The sequence below is a fragment of the Volvox carteri genome, assembly GCF_000143455.1.
Source record: "Volvox carteri f. nagariensis unplaced genomic scaffold VOLCAscaffold_75, whole genome shotgun sequence".
Classification (NCBI taxonomy): domain Eukaryota; kingdom Viridiplantae; phylum Chlorophyta; class Chlorophyceae; order Chlamydomonadales; family Volvocaceae; genus Volvox; species Volvox carteri.
The window spans coordinates 48,580-61,940 of record NW_003307618.1 but is presented as its reverse complement, the minus strand read 5'-3'; the positions used below and the strand labels follow the sequence as shown (position 1 = coordinate 61,940).

General features: G+C 55.3%; 2 protein-coding genes across 2 annotated transcripts in view; both read left to right on the top strand.

Annotated features, from left to right (window-relative positions):
- VOLCADRAFT_107732 (uncharacterized protein) overlaps nt 1–8,686 on the top strand; it is a gene marked incomplete at both ends in the record, with an annotated part of 12,231 nt that extends 3,545 nt beyond the window's left edge. The window contains 10 exons of the mRNA XM_002957539.1: nt 21–543; nt 793–1,114; nt 1,964–2,025; nt 2,628–2,999; nt 3,161–3,368; nt 3,696–3,916; nt 4,118–4,325; nt 7,376–7,742; nt 8,476–8,593; nt 8,642–8,686. Coding sequence (XP_002957585.1) covers nt 21–543; nt 793–1,114; nt 1,964–2,025; nt 2,628–2,999; nt 3,161–3,368; nt 3,696–3,916; nt 4,118–4,325; nt 7,376–7,742; nt 8,476–8,593; nt 8,642–8,686 — 2,446 coding nt within the window. The remainder of the gene's footprint in view (nt 1–20; nt 544–792; nt 1,115–1,963; nt 2,026–2,627; nt 3,000–3,160; nt 3,369–3,695; nt 3,917–4,117; nt 4,326–7,375; nt 7,743–8,475; nt 8,594–8,641) is intronic.
- Nucleotides 8,687–9,095: 409 nt separating this feature from the next.
- Nucleotides 9,096–12,191, top strand: VOLCADRAFT_68365 (uncharacterized protein; the record flags this gene model as incomplete). Its single annotated transcript, XM_002957538.1, has 2 exons — nt 9,096–9,317; nt 11,964–12,191. Coding segments are annotated over 2 exons (450 nt in total), but the record flags the coding sequence as incomplete, so codon positions are not given.
- Between the last annotated feature and the right edge of the window lie 1,170 nt (nt 12,192–13,361).

Genomic DNA, 13,361 nt, shown 5'->3' with positions numbered 1-13,361 from the left:
GCCCCCCTCCACCCATGCAGCAAGAGCTACCGCATGGAGGACTGGCTGCACTTCGTTGAGACGTTCTCCAGCTACATCTTCAAGGGGGACGTGCTGCCCGAGGCCTTGCGGGCCCTGTGTTGGAGCCTGTGCAGCATGGTCACGCACTACTTCTGGCCGCGGCCCCCTGACGAGACCCGTGAGCAGTTCCTGGTGGCAGCCAAGGCGGCTGCATGCAAGCTCAGAGCTTACACGACCAGGCTGGAGGAGTTGGAGGTGCCGGACTACATGTTCACGGTCAACCTGCATATCTGCATATGCCGGCTGTACGACCAGGAGTGCCAGCTTGGGTCCGCGGCAGGGTTCTCCGACCTGCCGGTGGAACGCATGATGCAGCAAATGAAGACGCAAGGCGGAAGGATGGTGTCACAGGCACCCGAGAAGCACTACACGCAGTGGCTGTGCCTGATGCGGGCCTCCGAGTCGCTCACCGAGGCAGACCCCGCGACCGGGGCCAAACACACGACCAACCAGCAGCTTGAGAGGATGTTGGCACGGCGCGCAGTGAACACCGAGGCTGCCTGGTTTGATAAACCAGGAGCCAACGGTTACCTGCTTGGATGAGGCCACATGGTCTATCCGAGTCCAGAATGAGTGGCACAAGTCCGGGCAGCCATGGCGAGCCTAGTGCACTGGTATGCCCTGGCATTCGAGGATGTGGCTTCCTGGACATTGGGTCCCAGTGCGAGCTATGAACTGGACACGGACCGCCTGGATAGGGTTCTCATGTCTACACCACCCGACTGTCCCAAGGCCCGCTCCTTTTTGCGTGCCAAGGCACTCGACGAGGAGCAGTACTTCGGGGCTGAGTATGGGCGCCAGCAGCAGCGGACCTCCTGCTGGGCATGCTACCAGGCAGAAGTCGGCAACAAGACTCGGACGTATGCGGCCTACCTCAAGTACTTCGTCCACCTGCCCGCAGAAGATGGTGCTCAGGATGTCCGCTTCACTGTTGCAGATGTGTACTCGGGACAGGTGTTCAGCGGGGGGCTGGTGGTGGTCAACATGGCGGCCGCCCAGACAGCGAGGGTAGGCAGCCAGTGGGAGATGTGGCAGGACCTAGGGCTGCCGCTAAGTGAGCTGAAGGGCAAGTTCTGCACAGCCGCCCCGGAGGGGGACCGAAAGGGGCTGATGTACTTCATGCCATACACACACTTCACCAACCGCTGAGCAACCGCAGCAATGAGGCCGATGGATGCACCCTTGTCTGGTTGACAACGAATGACTACGAAAGTTATCCCATGCACATGTGCAACAGATGGCACGCATGTACATACATATGCAGGCGTATATGTGTAAAGGCACACTGGCAGTCCATATGCCCGTATGGAGTTTCGGTTCAGTACTCANATGGCTTCACATTCTGCATTGTTGGAAAGAGTGCCGACAGTGTAAGGTGCGAGGCAGACACCGCCACAGCAGTATCGGCGGGACTAGTACGACTGGTTGCTGACTGTCCAGTTCACTTGATGTGTGCTTGCTGGTCACAAAGTGGACGGCACCCACGTTTCAAAGGAGTGGCCCAGATGCGCCATCCCCTATAACAAACACGGTTGTTCCAAAAGGGTTACAATTGTGACCGAATTAACACACGTGTCAGCCATCATTGTCGCCCATGCCTTCACTTCCATGTGTTTCTTCTCCACCCATGCCACCAGCTTCTCTACTGACAGCACATTCCCCTCCGAGCATGCAGTCATCGAGCGGATACAGTGTATCCTTCTGCAACCATCCTTGAGACTTGTGCCGGTATGAGCCGGCTGCCTTGTAACCCTTTTGGAACCACCCAGACCACACAAAGGGTTTAAGACAATAAGCCTCCCATTGGGTATTCACCCTAATCAGCCCTGGCAGCCGGTACTCTGAATTAATGTGACACACACGTGAACCCGCCCCCTCCATCGTCAATCCCCATCATCACAAGGCCACCTGATTTGCCGCCTTAAGGCAAGCTTGTGTATGGCCCTCTACAAGACGGGGGGCCCGGTGAGGTCAGCCGCCAGTAGCTCCTTGTACCCAGGGCGGGAAAACACCTTGGGGTAGACGGGGCCGAATGTTAGCGAAGCAGCCTCTACCCACAGAAACCCCTCAATGAGCGTGCCGGTGGGCCACTCGCAGGGATACACAGAACAGATTGAACAGCGAAAAGAAACGAAGGTCCACGCGAACCTCGCAGACATAGTACTGATGGCGAGCTGGCGGTATTCTAGTATGGGCGCCGTACTTGTATACTTGCATGTCATCAGCCAAGTCTTATCATGACCTGCCTCGCTGTCTATGTTCTTGTATTCCATTGTTATACCTGATACAGTTTACACTAGCCACGACTCTAGGATACAGGACGGACCAATAGCTTCCGCGCCGTCTTGACCTGAACAAGTGCAACTCTATAGTTCCATAAGCTGGAAAATGGAACAAGACTTTCCCGGAAGTATTGAACTCCGGTGTGCTTTAGGGGATTCCTATGAACATCAGAGCCTAAACATGATACCGCTTAGTTTTGAGCCGGGAGGTAACATGATATCAGCTAGCATATTCAAGGAGCAGAATGCAATGTATTACTTCAAAGGCTGTTCGGGATCAGCCAGGAGGGCCTGGCCATCGGCGGGCCCGCGCCTGGCAAGGCGACCGCCACCAGCAACTTCATGACGCAGTTTCAGAAGAAGGTCTTGGACAAGATCCTGCGACCGTCGACTATCACTGCAGACCACGGTGCTGTGGCAGCCGCAGTGGGAGCTGAGGCAGTGGATACTGCAGCTAACGACGGTGATGGTGCAGCAGTGAGAGCAGCCGCTGGGGACCACGAACAGGCGGTGGGTGGCGGAGAGGCTGCTGCCATGGGCACGCATGCCGTGGATGGTGGCACGGGTGGCGGCCGCACAGCAGGCGTCGCAGCAGCAGCAACCGCAGGGGGGGACACCGGCACGGGTCCCAGGCAGGGCGAGGCGGGCTTTGCCCAGGTAGAAAACCTAGCAGTTTGGAACCTGGGGAGCATGTTTAACAAGGTCGAGGGGTGCTGATGGGTTATGTCAACTTTCAATGTCAGGGCAGCTTGTTGGGTCTTACCCTGATATTTCACCTTGAACGTAAGCACTGGGTGTTGCTGCCCCCCCCACCACAGGACGAGGATACCACCAACTACGATGCGTTCAAGGAGTGGGTCGGCGAGGTGCCAAGAGCGGCTAAGGGCGCAGCTGGCAAGCGCAGGCGGGGTGGCGGTGATGACGACGACCTGGGTGCGAGGTCGGGGCGCAAGGTTGGAAATAAACGGCAGAAGGGGAACAAGGGCGCAGGCCGGGGCAGGGGTGCAAGCAAGGGGACCACCAGAGGTGCGGGGAAGGGCGGCGCAGGCAAGGGAGGGCGGAGGGGGCGGACAGAGGAGGGTAGCTTGGAGGGTGGGTCGGATGCTGGTGAGGAAGAGGTCCTAGCCGCTGGCGCTGGGGAGGAGTCCAGCTCGGAGGACCCGGGCAAATATAGCGAAGCTAGCAGCAGCAGCAGTGGCAGTGGCAGCAGCGACAGTGGTGGAAGTGAGCAGTAACATGGCAGCAGTGATGAGCGCTTGGGGGAGCACACACCAGGTCGGCCCCAGGCAGGATGGGACAGACCAATCCCAATAGGTGCCAGTACATGTCATGCATCGGGGGTTTCATCCGTAGGAGTAGGCACGAACTCTGCAAGTGGTGGTGAGACTCCTTGGCGAGCACTTGCTGGTGGTGAGACTCCTTGGCGATCCGGAACCGCCGCTGGCATGCGTGGTGGTCGAGGGCGTGGACGCAGCAGCGGCGGGAGAACTGGGCGCGGGACAGGGCGCGTGGACAGCAACACAGGCGGTGGAGCCGAGGAGGCATTGGTGTCTGGAGAGAACGATGCAATTCAGGTGAGGAGTGTTTGCTCGTTTCCAGACTGCTTGCAACCAGGGCTGCCTTGTAACCCTTTTGGAACCTGGGGAGCATGTTTAACAAGGTCGAGGGGTGCTGATGGGTTATGTCAACTTTCAATGTCAGGGCAGCTTGTTGGGTCTTACCCTGATATTTTACCTTGAACGTAAGCACTGGGTGTTGCTGCCCCCCCACCACAGGACGAGGATACCACCAACTACGATGCGTTCAAGGAGTGGGTCGGCGAGGTGCCAAGAGCAGCTAAGGGTGCAGCTGGCAAGCGCAGGCGGGGTGGCGGTGATGACGACGACCTGGGTGCGAGGTCGGGGCGCAAGGTTGGAAATAAACGGCAGAAGGGGAACAAGGGCGCAGGCTGGGGCAGGGGTGCAAGCAAGGGGACCACCAGAGGTGCGGGGAAGGGCGGCGCAGGCAAGGGAGGGCGGAGGGGGCGGACAGAGGAGGGTAGCTTGGAGGGTGGGTCGGATGCTGGTGAGGAAGAGGTCCTAGCCGCTGGCGCTGGGGAGGAGTCCAGCTCGGAGGACCCGGGCAAATATAGCGAAGCTAGCAGCAGCAGCAGTGGCAGTGGCAGCAGCGACAGTGGTGGAAGTGAGCAGTAACATGGCAGCAGTGATGAGCGCTTGGGGGTGCACACACCAGGTCGGCCCCAGGCAGGATGGGACAGACCAATCCCAATAGGTGCCGGTACATGTCATGCATCGGGGGTTTCATCCGTAGGAGTAGGCATGAACTCTGCAAGTGGTGGTGAGACTCCTTGGCGAGCACTTGCTGTATGGGGGGTGACATGAACGCTGTTTTCGAGGACGATGGTTGAGATGAATGCATCAGGCTGTCAGGCTGGCTGGTTGGCGTTGTGAGTCCAAAGCGCCTTGGTCCACAAGCACACTGAGACTTAAGCTACTTTGACAAGGGGTGTGCGTCCATTTTGAGGCTTGCCGCAAGTATTCACCAATCGTTAATTTAACATGCAGTAAGCGTCACATCGCAGAGTAATATCTGCCTGTGTAACCCGTAATCACTGGGTCTTCACCCGTAATTTTGCGTGTAATTGGTTACATGCGCCCGTAATTCACCTCCAGCACCGCGTAAAATCCACCCGTAATCACTGGGTCTGCACCCGTAATTTTGCGTGTAATTGGTTACATGCGCCCGTAATTCACCTCCAGCACCGCGTAAAATCCACCCGTAATCACTGGGTCTTCACCCGTAATTTTGCGTGTAATTGGTTACATGCGCCCGTAATTCACCTCCAGCACCGCGTAAAATCCACCCGTAATCACTGGGTCTTCACCCGTAATTTCGCGTGTAATTGGTTACATGCGCCCGTAATTCACCTCCAGCACCGCGTAAAATCCACCCGTAATCACTGGGTCTTCACCCGTAATTTTGCGTGTAATTGGTTACATGCGCCCGTAATTAACCTCCAGCACCACGTAAAATCCACCTGTAATCACTGGGTCTTCACCCGTAATTTTGCGTGTAATTGGTTACATGCGCCCGTAATTAACCTCCAGCACCGCGTAAAATCCACCCGTAATCACTGGGTCTTCACCCGTAAATGTTCACCTGTATCCTTGTGCTCAAATTACGGGACCCGTAACGTGTTACGGACCCGTAATTTCTGTCAAATTACGGGTGGATTGACCCAAAATTACGGGTAAAATGACCCCCCTTTTCCCAGAGTGGTACGGATGCGTGTATGTGCAGGCTGCCTCAGCTAGCTACCCTGGCAGCAGCCAAACAGACGAGTAGCTAAAGCTGATGTTGGTGTCACTACTTCCCCAGCAGCTAGCCCTGCGTGCCGTACATATTGCAGCAAATAAAGGATGGGCAGGCCTTCAGGGAACTAACATAACCACATACATGGCAATAAAGATGCAAAAAGGAATGGCCTATGCGTGAATGAAGGCCAGGAGACAAAATGGAGACATATATGTGCAGATGGCCTCGTGGGCAATTGCCCACATTGCAATAATATTAATGAGTGCTGTTAGCAGGTGCTAGTAATCTTGTTGCTCAAGCGACATACGTTCCGCAGTAAAATACCTCATCGTTGTTGATGAGGGTAATGACAGCAGGAAGTGATGAATGCATCAGGTTATGTATGCAATGTTGCAACAGAGCGGCTTGGTTTATGGCAAAATCAGCTCCCTATCTGTAGTATCCAGCTGGGCATATCACGGGATCTGCATCCACCGTTCGGTTCTTTCCGGAAAAGACTCACGTCGTATATATATAATATATATGTATATACCGTCGTATATATATACCGTCGTATAGTATGTACGATAGTGTTATATCACGTCCGATGTGAGAACAAGCAAATTGGTGCTGGTGGCGGCATAGTATTAGACGGCATAGTTTCAGACGCACAAAGAAGTATAATGCATAATACCTCCTATCATATGATGCATGATGCTTTCCATCATATGATGGAAGAGCTTTGGTGATGATTCGTTCCCCGCTCTCATCATCAGCCTCTCTCTGCTCAAGGATGCTGTAGTAGCTGGTACACAGTACAGCGCTACAAATACTCGCGAAGCACGACCACCAGCATCTCGAGAGGCCTTTTCAGCGGCCAGCTACTACAGGTGCTATGTATGCTTGCCAGGTAGCGAGGTAGGGTGTGCTGGTCGGTAACTTCCTTGGTCGGCTGCACCAACATACGAAGTTCTGCTGAGTCTGCGCAATCCTGCTCTTTGTACACACGTGCACCCGCATGTAAAGTGGAGCCTGTAGCAGCTGACCGCTGAAAAGGTCTCTCGAGTTGCTGGCGGTCGCGCTCTGCGCGTATTTATAGCACCGTACTGTGTACTGGCTGCTACATTCCCCCCCCTTTGAAGGGAACCGTCCCGGGCCCTTAGAGCCTCGTATACCGCCAGCCTGTGCCTACCTTCGCCTACCCTCGGGCAGTGGGGTGGCCAAGCCCACGTCGCGTCATGCCGCCCTTCATGCGCCTAGCCTTCAGGTTTTTCAGGCACAGAGACAATCCAGTCGGTTCAGCTACTTTTTTTTAGTTTTTTTGTGCGATATTCGCTCACTCAGTCGCCACACCCGAAATACCACTCGAACGTGATCGGTGGGGGTTGAACCGACGACTTCAGGATCGTGATTTTTCACGAGGTCTCGATACCAAATGTAGCAGCTGACTAGACGCGGGCTGCTTCGCCCGCGAGGGGGCCGTAGTCCCCCGGCTGGGCGGCACGAGTACGACGGTCCGTGCGTATACTACTACACCCGTGTGGGAGTCGAACCCAGAAGTGCAAGGGATGCACCCAGCCGCGCGGGCGTGTCGTCGGACGGCTAGAGAGCCGTGCAACGCTGGCATTTAACGCCATCCAGTGGCGAGGCAGACGAACTGTTGGACGTGTCAGGTAGTGTTGGCTGCGGAGGTCCAACGTTCCTCTAGGTTTCTGGCGTGTTTGTACTCGGTCGTATAGCGTTCACGGGTTTCGGTTGCACGGCGATCGAGGAGGCGGAGTTCGGCCGCCAGGTCGGGGTCCAGCTTGGTTGCTGCCATGAACTGTTTGACGACTCATGTTCGTTCGTCGGGTGTGGTAGAGAGCGGGCGGAGGAGGCGGATGTGGTCGAGTGTCTTGTAGCGGGTGAGCAACACGTACATGGTTGCATGCTTGAGGCCACCGGGCGGGACGGAAAGGTCCGCGACCCAGCATTCTTCCTTGAAGCTACGGCCCTGTACGAAGTAGTCGGTGACGGCGTAGTAGTCACCAAGTGGTACATTGACTCGACGTACATTTTTGGTGGTGGTGCCGGTGTTGGCGGCTGGCACGGTGATGTTTGCTGCCGGTGAGGGCCGTGGTACGATGGCGAAGGCAGCACCTTTGGTTGCGAAGTCCGCTAAGTCTGCTAGTATCGCTTTGGGCGCGTGCCCTTTAATGGGACGGACCAAGACAGCTGCAGGTAGGTAGTGGAGGCGCCAGTACGGGCCGCGGCCGTCGTCGGGCGGTTCACGGCTGTCGGTAAGCAGGCCACACGCCTCAACTTCATTGTTGTGGCACGCGCCGGTGTCGGCAGCAGTGGTGTCGAGTAGGGTGTAGCGTGCACCCTCGTAGTACCAAGTGTCGGCGGTGGTGTGGTCGAAGGTGGCGTCTTTTACTCGCATTGCGACAGCCTTTTCGACGTGGGAGAGTGGCTGTTGTTGGGTTGCACCATGTTGCCTAACCGGGACGTGGTCCGCGTTCCAGCTGACCAAACACGCTCCTTTGCGGCGCGCCTGGAGCATCAGGAGGCGTGTGTTGAGCGCGTGCCTGGGTTCGTTCGGTTGCAGCACGACACGGGGTTCGAGGTCTGTGAGATCAGACAAATCCGTGATGACGCGTTGGTTGAGTGCGTCTACTAGATCTGCAACACGTGCTTCAGTGGGTTGAATGCCGCCGAACATGGTTGTGAAGCGGGTAAGCTGCTGGCCAGATGGGCTGTTGTCTTGCCGCTGCTGTTTCTGCAGCATGAATACGGTGCCGCCGAGCCGGGTTTTGACGGGCAGCAGCTTGTGCAGTGATGTTCTGTTGCTGCTCCGCAGCCCTGTAGTCCGGGTCTTGATGGGCAGCAGCTCGTGCAGCCGTGTCCCGGTGTTGTTCTGCAGCCCTGCGCCCCGGATCCAGATGAGCATCCCGCATCCGGGCTGCATCTACGCTGAGGTGCGTGTTCGACGCTCTTGTCCCTCTAAAACGAAACCCGCCGCCCAGTGTACCCAGGCGCTCATGACTGCGTGTCCCAGTCCGCTGGGGTGAATCATTCCGTCGGTCCACCATAACTGACGGAAGCTGTTTCCGGTCGCAATACCGCGTGTGGAGATAAGTAATCCGGGTGCGATATATATGCAATACAATCCTACAGTAGCGAACCGACTCCTGCAAAGAGCCCAGCTTCGCAAAAGGCCGTCAACTTACGTTGGCGGTGCCACCGACTAGTTTACGGCCGCCGACTTTCGTGTGATTCAGTTCTGAGCCGTAGTACCGTACATGAAGAGAAATAAAGTAAAAGTGTATGTCTGCGATGCAATCCTAATGTAGCGAGCTGACGGCCGTGGACAAGTTCATTTCACAAAAGGCCGTACAGTTTACACGGACAACGTTGGACAACCGCAGATGCACACTTCGGCGCACTCCTCGTCCATCGCTGAATTGTGCGTTGAACCGCGCATCGATTTGTGCATTTAATTGTGCGGTTCGGTGCGCGTTTAATTGCGCGTTGAATTGTGCATCGAATTGCGCATCGAATTGCGCGTTCAATTGCATGCTTCGGTGCGCATTGAATTGCGCGTTGAATTGCACGTTTAATTGCATGTCGAGTCGTGTGGTGGGTTGCCCGTTAAAACGCGCGAGTCGACGCATGTCAAATTGCGCAGTGCGGTGCAGTGCGGTGCGGTGCGCTGCATAACGAAAAGAAAAAAAAAGCGACGACGACGGGAAGCGACCGGCGAGCTGGACTCCCGCGGCGACGAAGCTAGCGCTCCCGAACGAAAAAAACAAAAGAAAGACGCGCGGGCGCCGGGATCGAGCCGGCGACTACGGCTCCCACACATCGATAGAGCTAGCGCGCACCACGAAGCGGTGCACGGCGATGTTCCGGAGCGCATTGCGCGGCCTCAGGTTTGGTGCGGTGCGATGCGGTGTGGTGCGGCGCGGTGCGGTGCGGTGCGAAAAAACGAAAAAAAGCGGCGACGGCGGGGCGCGAACCGGCGACCGCGGCTCCCACGCGGCGACGGAGCTAGCCTAAAAGGCGCGGCTCCGAAACCGCGGACAAAAAGGCGAAAAACGGCAACTTACCAAGCGGCCACCCGGACAGACAGACAGACAGACGGACGCCCCCCGCAGCCTAAGGTCTCCGTCCCGACGACAGCGAACTCCGGACGGAACGACTAAACGTCGTCCGTCTAACGTCGGGACTACGACGACTAGACGCGGGCTGTGTCGCCCGCGAGGGGGCCGTAGTCCCCCGGCTGGGCGGCACGAGCACACGGTCATGTTGTAAGTTTTAATGCGGAGAGATCCATGCGCAAAGTAGAAGACGCGTACGGCATAGTGCGTACGGCGTACGGCTAGCGCGTACGGCGTACGGTGTATGGCGCGTACGGCATAGCGTGTACGGCGTACGGCGTATGGCGCGCACGGCATAGCGCATACGGTGTACGGCGTATGGCATGTACGGCGTATGGCGCGTACGGCACAGCGCGTACGGCGCGTACGGCGCATATGGCTTAGCGTGTACAGTATAGCATAGCGTGTACGGCATAGCATAGCGTGTACAGCATAGCAGAGCGCGTACGGCACAGCATAGCATAGCGTGTACGGCATAGCAGAGCGCCTACGGCATAGCATAGCATAACAGAGCGTAGTGCAGCATAGCATAGTGTAGCGTAGCATAGCATTGCATAGCGTGTACGGCATAGTGTAGCATAGCATAGCTATGCTATGGAACTGGTTTGGGTAGCCGGTATGCTGCAATGGGAGCGGTGAAAGCCGGACATCGGTAAGGTAAGGTGGTACTGTTACCGTTGAAAACTGGTGCACGGCACCAGCACCACCACCTGACACAACGACCTTCAACCACGGAAGGAATGCCGTACATGCTTAAGACATGTAATTGTGCGTTGTACTGTGTGTTGGATTGCGTGTACGGCTTTCCTTGAATTGCGCATCGCACCGTGCATTAAATTGCACGGTGCATTAAATTGTGTGCACCGGTGCATGTTTGGATTGCGTGTAGGCTTTCCTTGAATTGCGCATTGCACGGTGTGTTAAATTGCCCCAGCACCAGCACCACCACCTGACACAACGACCTTCAACCACGGAAGGAATGCCGTACATGCTTAAGACATGTAATTGTGCGTTGTACTGTGTGTTGGATTGCGTGTACGGCTTTCCTTGAATTGCGCATCGCACCGTGCATTAAATTGCACGGTGCATTAAATTGTGTGCACCGGTGCATGTTTGGATTGCGTGTAGGCTTTCCTTGAATTGCGCATTGCACGGTGTGTTAAATTGCGTGCACCGGTGCACGTTTGGTTGCGCATTTCGGTGCGTGTTGGATTGTGTTAGAACACAATGAAGCAGTGCGCGCCGATGCATCGGAGCGTGTTGCGCGATCCCAGCTGCGGTGCGGTGCGGTACGGTGGGGTGCATGCTCCCGAACGAAAAAATAGGAAAAAATGTGCAGGCGCCCGGATAGAGCCGGTGACCGCGGCTCCCACACGGTGATGGAGCTAGCGCGCACAACGAAGCGGTCCGCGCCGATGCTCCAGGGCGCATTGCACGACCCCAGCTGCGGTGCGGTGCGGTACAGTGCGGTGCGTGCTCTCGAACGAAAAAAAAAAGAAAATACGCGAGGGCGCCGGGATCGAGCCGGCGACTATGGCTCCCACAGGGTGACGGAACTAGCACGATGACATAACACGATGAAGCACGACGAGCCGAGATATGGCGCGCGTGGTGAAGTGCGCGGCCCCAAACAAAATATAAAAAAACGCGGTATACGACCCAGCGAACGCGACCGACCGTGCAAACCGTCCCGCGGGTCAGGTTGTGTTGCGCATCACACTTCGGTGCGGGTTGTGTTTCTATTCCTTGCAATTCTTGCTATCGTTTCTACTCATTGCTATTCGTCATTTCTATTCGTTGCTACTGATTTGCAACATGGACTGACCTTGTATCGTGTAGGATGTGCAGACGAGGATGGCGATGAATAGCCATCGATGGGGATGAATAGCCATCGATGGCGATGAACAACCGTTGATGTACCGAGATGTTGTCGTCTGGCGAAAATCGGTTAGCGAGGCGATGCACGTAAAGAGGCCAGCTTCACGAAATACCGCGCAGCTTATGTTGGCGGCGCGACTAGTTTACAACCGCCAGCTTTAAAGCAACCGCTCAGCCGCGGTACCGTATATGAAAATAAGTAAACCGGATGCGTATATATGCAGTGCAATTATATTGTAGCGAGCCAACATCCGTGAACAAAACAGCTTCACAAAATGCCGTACAGCCTACACGGACAACGTTGGACAAGCACTGCACACTTCAATGCGCGTCAAATTGCGTGGTTCGGTGTACGTTAAATTGCGCGTTGAATTGCATGTTTAATTGCATGTCGAGTTGTGTGGTGGGTTGCGCATCAAAATGCGCGAGTCGGCGCATGTCAAATTGCGCAGTGCGGTGCAGAAAATGTTTTGCGATTTGCCCGTTAAATCCCTACCAAAATGAAACCGCTTTAAGAGCGCTCTCAACGCGATCTTAAGCCATATAAAGCACAAGTAGATGCCGCTGTTAAGAGCGTTCTGAGAACGCTCTTATCTGCCATGTTTTAAGATTGTGCCTTCTCAAGCGTTCTTAAGCGATCTCAAGAGAGCGCTCTTTGCAGGGAATCTTAAGCGTTCTCAGCGATCTTACCCGTTCTCAAGGACATTCTCAAACCATTTTCTCACGCATTCTTAAGCAATCTTTCACCACTCTTAAGCGTTCTTACACCGTTCTCTCACCAATCTTAAGCGTTCTTAAAGCGTTCTCAAGCGTTCTTACACCGTTCTCTCACCATTCTTAAGCGTTCTTACAGTGTTCTCAAGCATTCTTACAGCGTTCTCTCACCATTCTTAAGCGTTCTTACAGCGTTCTCAAGCGTTCTTACAGCGTTCTCTCACCATTCTTAAGCGTTCTTACAGCGTTCTTACACCGTTCTCTCACCATTCTTAAGCGTTCTTACAGCATTCTCACAGCGTTCTTATAGCGTTCTCACAGCATTCTCAAGTGTTCTTACAACATTCTCAAGCGTTCTCACAGCATTCTCAAGTATTCTTGCAGCGTTCTCAAGCGTTGTTACAGTGTTCTCAAGCATTCCGTCCCCCAGCATTCTTAAACCGTTCTTAAGGGCGCCTTCGAACAGAGGTATGCCCAACAAAAACCTAGGGCCACCATCTCGCTAGAGCCCGATTCTCACAGCAGACCACTTTCCCATTCGGGCAGACACACATATGAGGACCAGGTCCACCATGCCAGCACTTATACCTACAACATATCTACAATCACACGCTCGATCCATGCTGGAACTGCATATGGTACTGCAGCATACCAAATGAATGAGTGTTATGATGGATCCCTGAACGCGATCACAAGGCCTATGCTAAGGGGCTCGCAACTAGGCGCATGGACAGGACAGCCCAATAGCCAAGTACAGCCCCACACACCGCCTACACTTCCCACACCTAAGGTGGTTCCTAACAGGGCGTGTATCACTCCAAGTCCACCGCATCCAACTGCTTCTTGCTCAGCCCAGTGGTCCTCATGGCCCACTGGACTGCGGTCATCTTGCCCTTGACTGTGAGCAATCCCACAATGGGCCATCGCACCTGCAGACAGAAGCAACCAGAACAAAGTCAACACATGTGATGCAGACGTGGTATCACAGCTCAAC